The 14,991-nt window shown below is 47.8% G+C and overlaps 1 protein-coding gene across 1 annotated transcript in view; it reads left to right on the top strand.

Moving 5' to 3' along the window:
- tgfbr3 (transforming growth factor, beta receptor III) overlaps positions 1-14,991 on the top strand; it is a 111,789-nt gene that overhangs the window by 64,856 nt on the left and 31,942 nt on the right. The window contains exons 5-7 of the mRNA XM_048252716.1: positions 7,860-8,043; positions 10,757-10,919; positions 12,012-12,162. Of these exons, the coding sequence (XP_048108673.1) occupies positions 7,860-8,043; positions 10,757-10,919; positions 12,012-12,162 (498 nt within the window). The remainder of the gene's footprint in view (positions 1-7,859; positions 8,044-10,756; positions 10,920-12,011; positions 12,163-14,991) is intronic.

The raw sequence follows: 14,991 nt of genomic DNA, 5'->3' as shown, positions 1-14,991 counted from the left end.
TCTCATGCTTATTTTTGTTTAGAAAGCAATGTAATCACAAGTCAGTATATCACTGTATATGACCAAAATGTCCACTTTTAGAGATGAATGTCACAGAAACCAGAAGATGGTAGCAGCACCGCAGATGTCTGCTCTTTCATCCTAAATCGAACTAAAAACAGAGAACATTTTTTTCCCAGGGCACAGTTTTGATCGACAGCTGTGAAGCACGTTGGCAAGTCATGGAGTCTGAGGTAGCATTTGGACGCCAGCGGTAGAGCAGTCTGTTCAAATGAACTTCTCTAGAGCCCTTAGTTACCACACTTCAGAACTGTTTGTGTGCATGTGGGAAAGACAAGAGAGAGAGAGAGAGAGAGATTATGAAAGAAAAGAGGTGAGAGAGACACCTTACACTTTTACATGACTTCCTCCCCTCCTCGCTTCTGAGAAGATTTTGTTGTTTTTTCCGTTGGGGTGTGCGGGCGTTGGAGGATGTAGGTGTGTGGGTCACATGGGGGAAAGTGGTCAGGCATCGTTCCCCCCCCACACTCTTTACTCAGCTACTGGCAGTGCTCCGGGCAGCACATCTTTAGGTAGTTATGTTTCAATAACGGCAGGACGGAATTTCGCCCAGCTCCCAATGAAGTGGCGTAGTGGAAAGAGATCCAAAACCAGCCAATGCCTCGCTCAAAGCATCTGTCACGTCAATACTTCCCGGTACATGCAGAACATCACCTCTTTTTCTCTAGTTCTCTTCAGAACTTTAGGACATGCAATGAATTTTTGTGCTTCCCAGGTGATGTTCCCATACTGAGCGTTATAGTCAGTTAACAAGGTGTTGTAAATATACCTACACTAGACTTAAGCTTGCTTATAATATCAAATCTATTCTGGTACACTTTTTAATATGTCAATATAGCATAAATATAAGCTTACCGTGGCCCCTAAAAAAAAGCTTTTTTTCGTTTACAAAACAGACAAATAGCGCCTTCCATGTTGTGGACTGCACAAGCGATGAGATCAGCGTCTATTATTCACCATCTCCTCTTTTCATCGTCTTGTTATGTGGAAACAAATGTGTGTGTGTGTGTGTGTGTGTGTGTGTGTGCCTCCTGCCATGCAGCACCTCCAGCTTTGGCTGGCCAAACCCTTCCCAGACCTCCATGGAGCTCCTGCGGCTCGACTTTTCCCCAGCCAGCGGGGCCAGAGCTCATAACCGCCTTTCCATGCAGCCATCTCCAGATTAAACCCCCACCCCCCTCACCTCCTCACCCCCTCACCCCTCTTTAACGAGATGTTCTCGTGAGGCAGAGCCAGGCCTCGATGGGTGATCAGAATGAGTTGGAGCCAGATGGAACGCTTGTCCGTATGAGTCCAGTATCTCAGCTGGTCAGCAGAGCTTTTCATGTAATCTCTATCTAGAGAAAAGACTAGAAGGAGGACTGAGTGAGTTTGTGTGTGTGTGTGTTGTGTGTTTCTTGGGTGAGGAACAGATTGAGCTGGACAGGGGCTTTGGGCTCTGGGTCTTCACACCTCACATGGTGGCTGGGAGCCAGACCACCCCCCTCACTGTACTCACACGTCTCCATTAGAGAGGCCGTTTCATGGGGCTAATAAAGCCCTGAATCACGCACGCCAAGTTCGATTTCCTAGTTCCAGAGTGTCCACTGAGACATACTGTGCACACTTACTCTTTATCATTCTCTCACATGAGCACACACGCACACACACACACACACGCACACACACACTCACAAACACACACACACACACTCACAAACACACACACACACACACACACATGCACACACACACACACACACATACATGCAAGCACACACACACACACACACACACATACACGCATACACACTCACACTGACAGACAAGCCGCCCAGTAAGCTGGAGCAGCCTGGAGCTGGTGAGCACACTGTTGGTGTTGGCTGCACCGTCCTGTGCTGTGCCGTGCCTCCCCCTCTCGCAACCCGCCCCCGACTCCAGACATCTCACTGTAAAACATGCTATGCAGCCCCCCCCTGTCAATCAAACACAGCTACAAGTGAGCCAGGAAGGCTGAGTGCACAAAGAGTCCAGCCGGGCCCAGGTCAGCGGGCATGGAGCAGGGAGGTCCAGCCCACGCCAGAGAGAGAGAACTGAGTTTATTTTGCTGTTTTGTTATCGTGGTAGCATGAGTGTTTTTGCAATCGCTGTAGATTTTCGCTGATCTGGAATCCATTTATAAAGGCCCCATATTTAGATGAAGCAACTTTTTCTTTTTAATAATTGAGGAAAGGGAAGCGACCGTCAAAGTGCCACAAAAACTGGGACTGTTGGAATTTGTTGCTCTTTCTGACTTTGCCAAGTGGCTGTTTTCTCCCAATGTTTTATTGCCACTGGGGTTTGCTGTTTGCACTCTCTCTCTTTTTTCATCTTCTCGCTCTCTGATTGCTAATTGAAACCATATAGCAGCACAGTATTGGCTTTATGTTTTTCAATGGGGACGGGAGTGATCTGCAGAATCTCCTTGGTGGCACCGAGAGAGATGGTCTTGTTTTCAACACAGCATCCTTTTCTCTCCCAATCCGCTCAAGGCGTATGCATACTGTATACACACACTCCCACACATACACACACACACACACACACACACACACACACACACATGCAGGCCAGTGCAAATAACTTGATGCGGTCATTTTGGACTAAATGGAACAAACTGCTTGAAAACATGTATTAATCAAACACAGTTTTTTGCCATTGTTTAGATGCATTTGACATGTTTGCCCTATTCACAGATCCGGTGCCACTCCCCCCATCTCTCTTTCTCTCTCTTTCTCTCTCTCTCTCTTTCCCTTTTTTGATCTGTTCATCATCTCACAGCAAAAAAGCCAACATGAGTTTGTGCTTTCCCAAGATTGAGGGAGTTGCTGAACGAGCAAGACTAGATTTCAGCACGCAGATAATTGATATAAAACATTTGGCGTGGCGTCTTGAGTGCTCTCTCCCTCTCCCACTCCCTCCCTCTCCCGCCCAGTAATTCCTGCACATATGGCAGTAATATGCAGACGTTGATAGGGGAGAGAGGCCAGGAAACCACAGTCAAATGTGCTTTTAAAAAGCCATGGAGCATGGAGGGTACTGGGAAGCGGCAGCCTGCTGGCGGTTAGTCGAACTGGGGGACTGCGGAGTGGTGGGCTGGGGTAATGGAGGTTTGGCGTGGAGGCCTGACTCCCCATCAGAAGCGACCAGCAGCTCAGTGGAGCTTCTCCTCTGTGCTGGGATTTCAGAGAAATTTGGTGTTGCTTGGGCGTAGTACAATTTTTCCCCTCCCTCGTCGCTGAGTTACTCCTCGACGGTTGCCAGCTGCCGAAGAGCGGCGGCCGGGTGTCGGAGAAGCCCCAGCCGGTGCTTTCTCAGCACAAATCCGAATCGTAAAGCCGTTGTTCAACGGCTGCACCGCATCTGTTGGGCTTCCCTCAGACAGCTCCGAGGCCTCTCCCCTGCCTCCCCCATTTCCCCTTCCGCCCTCCACGTGCGATTTCCCAGTGAATTTGCAAAAGTCAGCTTGCGAGGACCCGCAAAGTTTCCATGAGTCGCACCTCGCTGTTCCCCGGATCAGACGGAAGGCCCCATCGAGCGCGGTGGGGTCGGACATGAGCTCATCTCGCGGAGCGCACCCAGCACTAATCTTTCGTCTGGAGCTGTTTGTTTCCAGCGCGGAGATAAACAGGGGAGATTTATGGGTCCGGGTGGGAGAAGGGGAATGTACGGGAGAGCAATCATGTCTCTTTCACTTTCTCACTCTCGCTCTCACTCTTCCTCTCTCTCTCTCTCTCCCTGGAGTGTGAGCCAATGAGGACGCGTTACTGTACACACTAGCACTCATCAATCACACAATTTGGTTTATCTTTCACACACTGGTGCAGATAGAGTGTCATACTCCACATATGGATGAGTTTGTGCGTGCACACACACACACATGCACAGACACACATGCACAGACACATACACACAGTGGTGAGTTTCTAAGTCTTAAGTTTCCAAGGTTTGACCTTTGGCTCACTCTCAGTGTACGTTATGAAAGGAATTCATCTATGTGATACTGTGTAAAAGAATATGCATGTGTTACTGTAATGTTTAATCACTTTCAATTATTAAGAAAAGTCAGATACAGTCCCATTGCAGTAATGTATGACTTATTACAGGCCTACTCATTTAGGTTTTTCGCCCATCTATAACTATTTAAGGTTACATTTTTTATTTTTATTTTTTATTTATCCTTTATTTAATCAGGTGAGTCCCATTGAGATCTGGCATCTCTTTTTCAAGAGAGCCCTGGGTCCGCAAATAAAAAGAGCGCTAAGAACAATTTGCTGTTGATGCAGCCACATGGCACATGTGCTGTTGTTTGCTCTTCCAGTGAGGTAATCTGGTCTGATGATGCAATGCACCCCGCAGCAGTATCTGTGACCTTACCTCATAAATCACATTGAGGTGTACTTCATAAAAACTGGAATTGCGCACAGGGAAATAGCATACTTGATTAACACGCCGAGCTCGTGTCCAAAAGAGATTTGTTCCTTATTTTTACGAGTCGACAAGCAAGCTGAAGTCTGAAGCTCTTGCCATTATGGAGTTTCTGGGACCTGGCATTCGCCTCCCAGGGCCTTTCATGTCAGGCAGCGGCAGACGTTACTCACCTGGCACTCGTACGGACGTGAATGCGCATCTGTGGGGGTGCCCACACCCGGCATCGGGAAGCGGGCCCACAGCATGGAGAGCTGTGGCTTTGGCTCACAGCACTCCACTGTGGCCTCCCTAATGCTTTCATACTCCCATTTGGAATTCTTGTGGGTTCGGGACGCGCTCAGAGGGCCTGGAGCTAATTTTGTGTTTCTCAGAGCTCGCCTTTCTAATTCCCTGCGACTAATTACGGCCCCTATTCCCCTGCAATTAAATCGATAAACTCTGTCAAATCTTGGCACGGCTGCCAAAAGAAACCCTCCAATCCCACCCCCTCATACTTTCTTCTTCCTTTTTTCTTCTCTCTCTCTCTCTCTCTCTCTCTCTTTTTTTATTTTCTTCTTTCCTCCTTTCTTCTTTCCTCTCTCGATTGCCTCTAACATGCCAGGCCTTTCAGCCAGCTTGTGCAACACCGACAGTGAGGAACTCCATCTTCCCGTGGTCTGTTCTTCCTGCCGAGGTGGATGGTGGGTGCTAAAAATAAAACCACCCCATATGCGTTTGGATTCTTCAACAGCCTCTTTCTCTCTATTTTCTTCCTCTTTATCTCTCTTTCTCTCTCCTCTCTCTGTCTCTTACTCTCCTTCGTCCCCTGTATGTTTTATTATTTGTGGAGCGTGTGCCAGGACCGTTAAGAGAAGCATCCAGGGGTCAGGCAGATGTTCCTAGCTGCGCGGGGGCTCGGCGAGCGTGTCTTCGAGTGAAAAAGAGAGACGAGAAGAGAAAAAAGAATGAGGTGTTTCACGTCCCAGCCCTCATTTAGAACTTTTGGTTTCGCCCTGCCCGGTCCGAAAAACACATGGCCCTGCGCATACTGTACACACACACACACACACACACACACACACACACACACACACACACACACACACACACACACACACACACACACACACAAACACAAGTCGCACAGCGGTTGGGCCCAAGCACAGACTTTCTGCCTGATGAAGCTGCCTCAGCTGCTCTATCAGCTTGGTGGTGTGATGTAATTGAGGCTGCCAGTGGGTGGCAGGCAACTGTATCGTATCTCCCCTCCCTCCCCCATGTGCCACCCACACGTGGTGATAGGACACCTTTGGGAGATGGTTGGCTGAGGTGAAGGGGTCAGAAAAAGCAGCTCAGATGGAAATCTAATGAGGTAGGTTGTCTAGACCGTGTGCTTGGCCGCAGAGCAGGAGTTGTACGGCAGAGTGTTTTTTTTTCTTTCTTTCTTTCTTTCTGTCTTTCTTTTTCCCTGCGTAGCACATGTGAATGTTTATCGCTCTGAAATGGAGCATATGGGTCGAGCTCCATTAAGAGCCAAAGGGGGTGGTCTCTGCTGGAGGAGCGGATGGGCGGCTGAGCGGGCCAATGAGTACGCTCCCTAGCTCAGCCTGGCTGCCAAAAAACAAATCAGCACCTCATCAGAGGCCACCTCTCTCCCCATCCCCTCCCCTCCCCTCCCTCCCTCACACACACCTCTATCCCTCTCTTTCTGTTTTTCTTCCTCTCTCTCTCTCTCTCTCTCTCTCTCCTCTGCTGTATGCATATCACAGCTGGCTTTGCACTCACTGTTTTCCTCATAGTCATATGTGTCTAATTTAATCACACTTTGGAGGTGAAATCTCTCCATTTCAATTCTGGCACTGGATTTCTTTAAGATGGACATTTACGTTCGACCCTATGACAGTTCCATTATACATACACAAACACATACACACACAGAGATACACACATGCCCCCACACACACACACACACACACAGATATAAACACACAAAATGCTCTTGACTTGAGCTAAAAGAGCATGTGTGCTGAACTTGACCGGTTGTTTACACTGTGTACCAGGCAACCATAACAATGTCACATCTCTTTTGAGAAAGATGAATTTATTGTGTGGTTTAAGGATGGATGGTGTTGTTGTGTTTTGGGAAAACTGGCCTTGTCAGGCCCGAACCGTGGAGCTGATGCATCATAGCATCCAAATGGAGAGAGACAATCTCTTGCACATGGCATTTGTGTATGTGTGAGTGTGTTTTGGTTTACACACTCATTTATCCGGGTGCATGCCTCTTCAGTTTGCTCTGTGTCTGGCAAAGCACTCTCCAGTCCAGAAGTGGCCATTTTGAAAACAGTCTCCCCCACCCCACTCCCCTTCTGCTGACGCACAGTTGCTCGTTACATAAACACTGGAAACCAGACACCTTATTGTGTAAGGAGACCATGTGTGAGAGTACAGACAGCCCGTTTGGAGGGGCTCTGAAATAACGATCGTGATTGGAGTGTGAAGGATGCGTTTTGGCAACGCTGCAGGGTTTAATTTAGGAAAGTCTGTTAATGCTGTTCCCTTCTTCTACTCACTCTTTCTTGCTCCTCTCCCCATCTCACCTCGGGCACGTTTGCTTTTTATTGGTTTCAGTCCTTCTCTGCAGTTAAAGTGGGATGAGTACAGCGATAGTAGGTTCAGGTTTTACAGGCATATCTTTATCAATAGAGAGATCATTGTTATGTCAAGTCCTCCTAAATGATGGTGAATCTGGTGAATCTCTTAAACCTAAAATCTTACTTTTGGGTTTTAAAAAATACATTTAAAATAGTAGATTTTTTTTCCAGATTTATCCCCTGTACATTTTATGGGTCACTTACAGATATTTCACACCAAGATAATTTTTTAAACAATTTAGCGAGGCTACGAAGGAAGCGTAGATACTATACAGACTACTTTATAGAGTAGACATATTATATTGACAATAGACATTATTTCCACTCCTTTCTCTCATTTTGTTGAAGATGGATATAGCACTCAGTTGACTACTCCTGTTGTCAGTCATTGATACAAAACAGTCTTTGTCCACAGGCAGACACTAGTAGACCAGTCAGTTGAACAGACTCCCTTTGGTGTAGACTGCTTGGTGTAACCTGTTGCTACTAGCAGAAATGAGTGTCAGTATGAGTGTTCGAGTGTTTGTGCAAGTGTGTGTGTGTGTGTGTGTGTGTGTGTGTGTGTGTGTGTGTGTGTGTGTGTGTGTGTGTGTGTGTGTGTGTGTGTGTGTGTGACTGTGTGTGTGTGTGTGTGTGTGTGTGTGTGTGTGTGTGTGTGTGTGTGTGTGTGTGTGAACTTGTGATTCACACACCTCTGTTTATTCTGTCTCCCCACAGGTATCGGAGGGCTCCGATGTGCAGTTTGAGGTGGGCAACTTCTCTCTCTTCTGCGAGGTGAAAAAGGAGAACCTTCCCCACGGCAACGACCACCTCTTGGCCTGGGCGCAGAGGAGGTACAGGGCCATCACCTCCTTCTCCGAGCTGAAGATCGCACACGACGTCTACATCAAAGTGGGCGAAGGTATGTGTGGTAGTGGACCACACTAACCTCTATAATACATACAGCATCGTTTCTTTCTCTCACTCGTGCTATCTCTCGTCTCTCTGTCTGTTAGTCTATGTCTCCGTCTCTTCAACAAAATAATTCACACTCACACCTTCACACACTCACACACACATACACAACATGCACAGGAGTGAACACATCCACTAGCCTCAAAGGCAGTATACCGCATTTCCTCCCGTATGCCTGAGGGAGACTTTTACACCTTTTCTCCAAACAGTGTATTTCACAGTGCATGATGGGCCTTCCCTGCCCTCCCTGGCTGAGCCTTAATCAAGGCAGTGCCCCTCTCACTAACTCACTCTCAATGGTAGCCATTGACAGCCAGCGCTGGTCCTGGACTCTGGGGTAATAAAGCAGTCCCAGAGCTGCCCCGGCCGCTAGCTCTGATCTCCATGGATCCACAGCCATGGCTGCAGGGAAAAACACCTCCGCTAGCGTTCTCTTTTTTTACTCTTTTTTCTCGCTTTTCTTTCTTTCTTTTTTTGTCTTACTTTCTTTCTTGCTTTCTCTCCTCATCTCTCCCTCTTTCTTCCTTTCTTACCCTGTACCCCTCGTCCCCTTTGACGACTTGCGTAGCGCTGGCCGAGCTGGCCACTTGAGAGATGGAAACACTCTGAAAGAAAGAAAAAAGAGAGAGAGAGAGTGTGGGCTGGGCACAGCATTTGATTGCTAGCTTGTGTGAATGGGCCTCTGGCCTGACCTCTCTGCAGTCCAATGAGGTAAGAGTAAGGGGGATGCAATGGAAAAGTAAAGCCAGAGATCAACACGGGGACTCGCTCAAGAACGCAGGTGCCAGAAGTGATTTTTGAAAGAAAAGCCAAGTGAATGTAGGCTAATGAATGGAGAACTGATATAAAGCTTTCCTATAACAAAGAGAAAGTCAGACCATTTTGATCCCTGTGCCAGTTGTTGTTTCTGAAAATGCAGAAGTGACCAAGTGGTTTACTGGCATTTAATGTCAGGTAGGTGGGAGGGCCTGTTATTCCCACTCCCACTTTCATGCAGCCTAATTTGACTGTTTCAAAAGTCTTTTTCAAGCTGTTAGACAGATCCTTCACAAAGCAGAGGACTTATGCCTATCTGGACTGCAGCCTACATTCTGAGACACAATGCTCATGATTACATCATCTGCATTGTAATTCACACTTAACTGAATTTCAACATACACCATGAGCCCCAGTGTGTTAGCATATGAGCCTTCCCTGGCCCCTCTGAGTGACTCACTGGTCCTGCAGCACTGCACGCCTGGAAAGGGCCTCAGGTTGCTGCTCTTCACAGCCAGGTTGGCTTGTTTTTTTTCCTTCTCTTTCTCTTTTTTCCCCCTGTAAACCGTGGAAGGTATTAATGGTTTTAGCAAATGCTGGCTGCTGTTAGATAAGCGCGAGTGGAAAGTAACTGTCAGGGGGACAAGCGGTGGAGGTGGTGGAGGAGGAGGGGTTGGGTCAGAGCTAAACCAGAGCCGGGGGCCTCCTGCGGCAACTCCAGTGGGCCGTGTAAGCGCCGACGCCGTTTGATGTGACCGATGGGGTCCACGGTGGGGTTTAAGGGTGGAAGGGTGGGGGTCTGTCCTCAGGGCGGGGGGGCTTGGGCATTTTGGGGGGGGGGGCAAGTTTGATTTATCTGCCCCCGTGCCCCGCTGAAGGCTAACCCATGTTTCACTCGCTCTGACCAATGGTAGAGGGAGAGCTTGTCCGCCCTTCGTCATCAGTCACCAAACCCAGGAGCTGTGCTCCCCTCTCCCCCTTTTCTCTCTCCTCTCTGCCTGTTTCGTCCAGCCTGGGAAAAACATTGGAATGGGGCTGTGCTGAAAAGCATGAGATGTAATGAGTGCATTATTTCAGGTATGCTGCGGTGGGACGCTGCCAGAGGCCAGAGTGGAGAGCGTAGTGGCGCGTGCTCCCGCCGCCGCTTCCCGTTAAAGCGTTTGCCTGCTGTAGTTACAGAGGCTGTGGTTTTGGCACGGCCGTGCGTATGCCATGTTTATGTCCATCAGGCAGGCCACAGCTCTGCCTCTCCCTGCTGTTGCACCGTGCCTTCTGATGAGACTGGACAGAGTTACACCACACTCTCTCTCTCTCTCTCTCTCTCTCTCTCTCTCTCTTTCTCTTTTTCTTGCACCCTATTTCTCTTTCTCTGTCTCTCTCCCTCTCCCTCGCCCTTCCATGTTTCAAAGTGCCAGGAAGGGTATAAAGAAAGGTGCCAGGCCTTTCAGCATGCCGTGTCCAAATCCATGTCCAAACCAAATAAGGAAGCATCTGTCTTCTGTTTTCTTCAGGCGAGGAGCAGAGAGGAGAGGAGGCTTTGCTTGAAGAACAAAGATTGGCCTGGTCTATTTGTTTAGGGTGGTGGTGGGGGGGGGGCAAAGATTTTATTTTTTCATAAATATTGGAGGAGCCGTTAATGTAAAAAAGAAAACACTCTGAGTCAGACAATGGTGGTGATTTGTTGTGTTTATGCATGTTGTGAAATTCTCTTCCAGGATTTCAAAAAGACTCCCTTGTCTATGTACTCCCCAGGGGGCCAACAGACTAGCTTGTGTTATATTTTTTGCATGTGAACCCCCCCCACACACACACACTATTCTGATCTCTGTCAAAACACACACAGGCATCCTCTCAACCCCAGACTGATTAATGTCAAACGGTTCCTCTCTCCAAACCCTCTTCAGATCCTGTCTTCTCGGACACGTGTAAGATTGACAACAAGTTCCTCTCCTTGAACTACCTGGCCAGCTACGTGGAACCCCAGCCCTCCAAAGGCTGTGTGTTAACAGGTCCAGACCATGAATATGAAGTCCACATCATTGAGCTGCAGGCCCCCAATTCCAGCAGGTAAAGGAGTCCTCCTGGACCAGTTACAACTGATTCTGCTGTTAGGTTTGATTTAATGCTGCCCGCCAGGCTACATTTTCTCTCGGACTTTGAATACCTCTGAGATGTGTTATACAAGCATTTTTGCTAGTCAGTGTGTTATCAGCTGCTAATAGTCATTATGAAAATTAATCTCTTTGTGCCTAGGGGAGCAATAAGTACAATCCTCTGTGGATAGTTTATAGTGTCTGAATGTTTTTTTTTTAATCATACGTCAACCTCAAGTGTTATAACATGTTACATAAATATAGTTTAAAATAATGTGACCCATTATGTGTCTTACGGTATTGAATTCAGGGTCTAATTATCACAACAGACATGTCTGAAAATTGTGTACACTGAGGAAATGTAGCCTTTTGGTCTATACATGTTGTACTGTAGCTGTTATACATCCATCTGTTCATGCTAATAACAGCATCGTTTCTGCTTTCTAAACCCACAAGTGTGTGGTATGTGAATGCAAATTCCATTGCCTTCCTGAATTTTCACTGTATCTCTCTCTCTCTCTCTCTGTTACTATCTTCCCCTCTCCCCCACTACCTCAGTCCCAACCCTTCTGCAAAGTTTATTTTGGGTAATGGAGGACTTTAGGGGTTAGTGCTGACTGAATGACGTGTTTTGGAAAGCTCTGGTGTCTGTATCAGAGTTTTGCCAGGTAATTGCCTCACCTCCCTCCCCCCCACTCCCACCCCCGTTCAGCCTTGCACTTGATTACGGTGCGTTGCCTAACAGCAGCTGCTTGTGGGGAAGAGATGGGGAGAAGAGAGAGAAAGAGGAGAGAGAGAAGAGAGAGAAAAAGAGAAAGTCTGGGAGCGGGGCAGAGTCATGATGGATTTAGCCGTTGCGTGATGCGGTCTGCAGCGCACATGTCCTCCTTTTTCTCCGGGACGCGGTCCAGTTTTTTTAATCAGTTGGCCAGACACTAGAGGCATGTTAATACTGCAGGGGCCTGGCTTTTCCAAATTCTCATTGCACTTTCTGTCTATCTTCTCCCCATCTCTCTTTCACTCTCTCTTCTCCTCCTCTCTCTCACTCCTTCGCTCTATCTCACAGTGCGTTCCAGGTGGACGTTATAGTGGATCTTCGGCCCATGGAGGCGGACATTCCCTCGCTGCATCGAGACGTGGTGCTGCTCCTCAAATGTGAGAAGCCTGTCAACTGGGTGATCAAGGCTCACCGCGTCTACGGAAGGCTGGAGGTGGTGGTACGTAACCATGACACCAGCACCAACACCAAATGCACAGGCATATTCCCCATGCCCATCTGCCCTTTCCACCTGAAGATACAGTGCAAAGAGTGCACATGAGCAACACATGAGCTCATCAGCATAGAGCGGCATCAACACGTCTTTCTTGCGCTCAGACAAGTCGGAGTCACAGTCCCCTTCTTCACAGGTGCGGCCTAACTTTTATTGGCATGCATCCGACAACTGTCACGGGGCGCTGGAGCTGTCGAGCCAATAAATTTGTCCCTGCTGCATGGGTCCTGTCAGAGCGGGGTCCCTGACCTCCATGGTAACGACAGCAGGCTGCCTGGCAGTGCGGAGCCAGGAGGGATCAACTGTGAAATGGTTGCCTGACAGCTTGTACGGGTTGTCACCGGATCAAATGAAAGGCGATCCTGGATCGCGGACGCCCTGTATTTCTTTATTGTGTACACTTGGCCCACAAACCCCAGTTGACATCTATCAGAGCATGAGTTATGGGGAAGGGCTTGCTTCTTGCTCTGTCTACCGTTGGGTTTCAGATGGCAGAGCTAAAGGGTTTGGATGTGATACAGCCACAGCCAGCACCTCTTGTCTGTCAGCGTCATAAAAACAGAGAGAATGTCATAAAAGAACAAGTGCACCTCTCTCACTGTGTAAGCCAAACTTAATAACTGTGGTATGTTAAATGCACCGTTGATAATACAATACATTTGTTTAAATCCATGTAATGGTGCTCATATTGTACTGGTTATCTACACAAGCTAAGTGCACTTGAGCAAATATTTCTCTCTTTGCTGTATGGACTAGACTGCTACAGTGTAGTCATACACACTTGTAATTTTTATCTTCCACAGTTATACCTGTCATATAGACATCGGTGTGTATACTTGTTTATCGATGTCTTGTTCCAGAATTTAGTTCTACTTCATAGCTGTCAGCTCTTGGCTTTACCTCAAGCCCCATGAGCTTGGCTCATAGCTGGTATAGCTGGGTCTTTCCCATAGCATGTGTTCACATTATAGATGATCATGAAGGAGGTCTGCATTAATCAGCACCCCCCTCCTGTCTGTCAGTAGCAAGGAGCCTAAGCTAGCTTGAAATTAGCTACTTAGCCTCTTGGCTCCTAGCTTAAGCTTTACCTCCTTGCCTTAGCTTGTAGCATTGGCACGAAGCAAAACCTCCAGTGGGTCTGCAGGTCTGAATGCTCTTGTGGTCTGGAGCCTCTGTTGACCTCAGTGGTGGTGGTGGTGGTGGTGGTGGTGGTGGGGGTGAAGGAAAGGGGCCTCCTGGTTCCCACACTCTGTAATGGAGAGGGCCGAGGCAAGAGAGGGTGCCAGGCATGACAGTGCACTTCTTGCCAGGCAGCATAGCGTCTGTTTGCACAGCTGCCCCCCTCTGTTAGTGTATGGAATCAATCAGCAGTGCCATGAAGGGGCACAGTGCTGCAGAGAGAGAGAGCGGGAGAGGAGGCAGGAGCATATGACTCAGAGACTCCGAGGGCAGAGTTTTGCTACCAGTGTTTACCTGCCGGAGGTTATTATGGGCTATTTGGCCCAGGCACAAAAACCAAACAGCTATAGGATTGGAAAAAAGAAACGGCTGTACGATTCACAAACCACAGTCACCACAGTGCATACAGGAACATTCACTGCATTACCTGTAAAGCATGTGCCTTACGTGCCTGTGTGCGTGTAAGAGTGTGTGTGTGTGTGTGTGTGTGTGTGTGTGTGTGTGTGTGTCTGTCTCATCTGTGCATGAATCAAACCCTGTGTTCGGGAGTGCCAAGCAGGAGAATGCAAACTATGCGTGTGATATGATATCCTCAAAAAATAAAAGCCCTGCTACTGAGAGCAGCCTGGTCCCAGGCTCAGCCCTGTTCCCCAGGCTAGCCCTGGCCTGGGCTAGGACGGACTGGGCTAGGCTGGGCCAACCTAGGCTGGGTGCTGCTGGGCAGGGTGGGAGGGGTGGGGGTGTGTGGGAAATGACTGTGGGAAGGGATTAGCATGGTCTCCCAGCACCCACCACCAGCCACAGGGAACTAATGAGGAATCCAGTGGAAATCTGACACATCTCCAGCCGTGCCATTGAAGACGCTATATCAAGCAGGCTCACTCATGAAATACTTTAAATGGAAGAGGCAGACAGTTTGTAAAGACAAATAGAAAGAAAGAAGAAAATAAATAAAAAAGAGAGAATGAAAGAACAGTATACTGATTTTGATTAGGGGATTCCAGTACACATGACTCATCTGCATCTTAACCTCTTGTAGAGATGTTCAGGAGAAGTAGGACATGTAATAAGTTTTTGACATGTAATAAAAAACCGTTGGCATTATGTGATTAGGTTGCTTATACTGTCACTGGGGTGTGGGATATTAAGAAATGCTATCATATTGATAGAAACTTGGACATGGCAGTTAAAGCAGGAGAAAGTCCAGGAAAGTCCCGTATGAAGTCATCCATATCCTTTTATGTAAACCTGTGCGAAGTGTTTACCGAGAGCGATTGCAGAAATAAGCATTACAGCGTGATTTGTTCACTCGACTGAAACTTTTATTGTTCATATCCACCAGCCATGCACTGTCTGCCATCTGCAAGTGATTTTATTTGATGGATGTAGAGGTTTGGAGCCAGTTATGTCTCAGCCTTGTTCATCATTTCTGAGGCTAAAGAAACATACACATGGCAGACACAGGCAAATCCACACTGTCAGAAGAAATACAAATTAAACTGACATTTTTGCCTTCCATTGAGTTAATTTACACTCCATGTCCAGATCAAGTTTGATCTCTATTCACTAACACTGTGGATTTAACTATGTGCCTGT

This window comes from Alosa alosa, chromosome 9, assembly GCF_017589495.1.
Source record: "Alosa alosa isolate M-15738 ecotype Scorff River chromosome 9, AALO_Geno_1.1, whole genome shotgun sequence".
In the NCBI taxonomy this organism is placed as follows: Eukaryota; Metazoa; Chordata; class Actinopteri; order Clupeiformes; family Clupeidae; genus Alosa; species Alosa alosa.
This window is presented reverse-complemented; position numbering and strand designations above follow the sequence as displayed.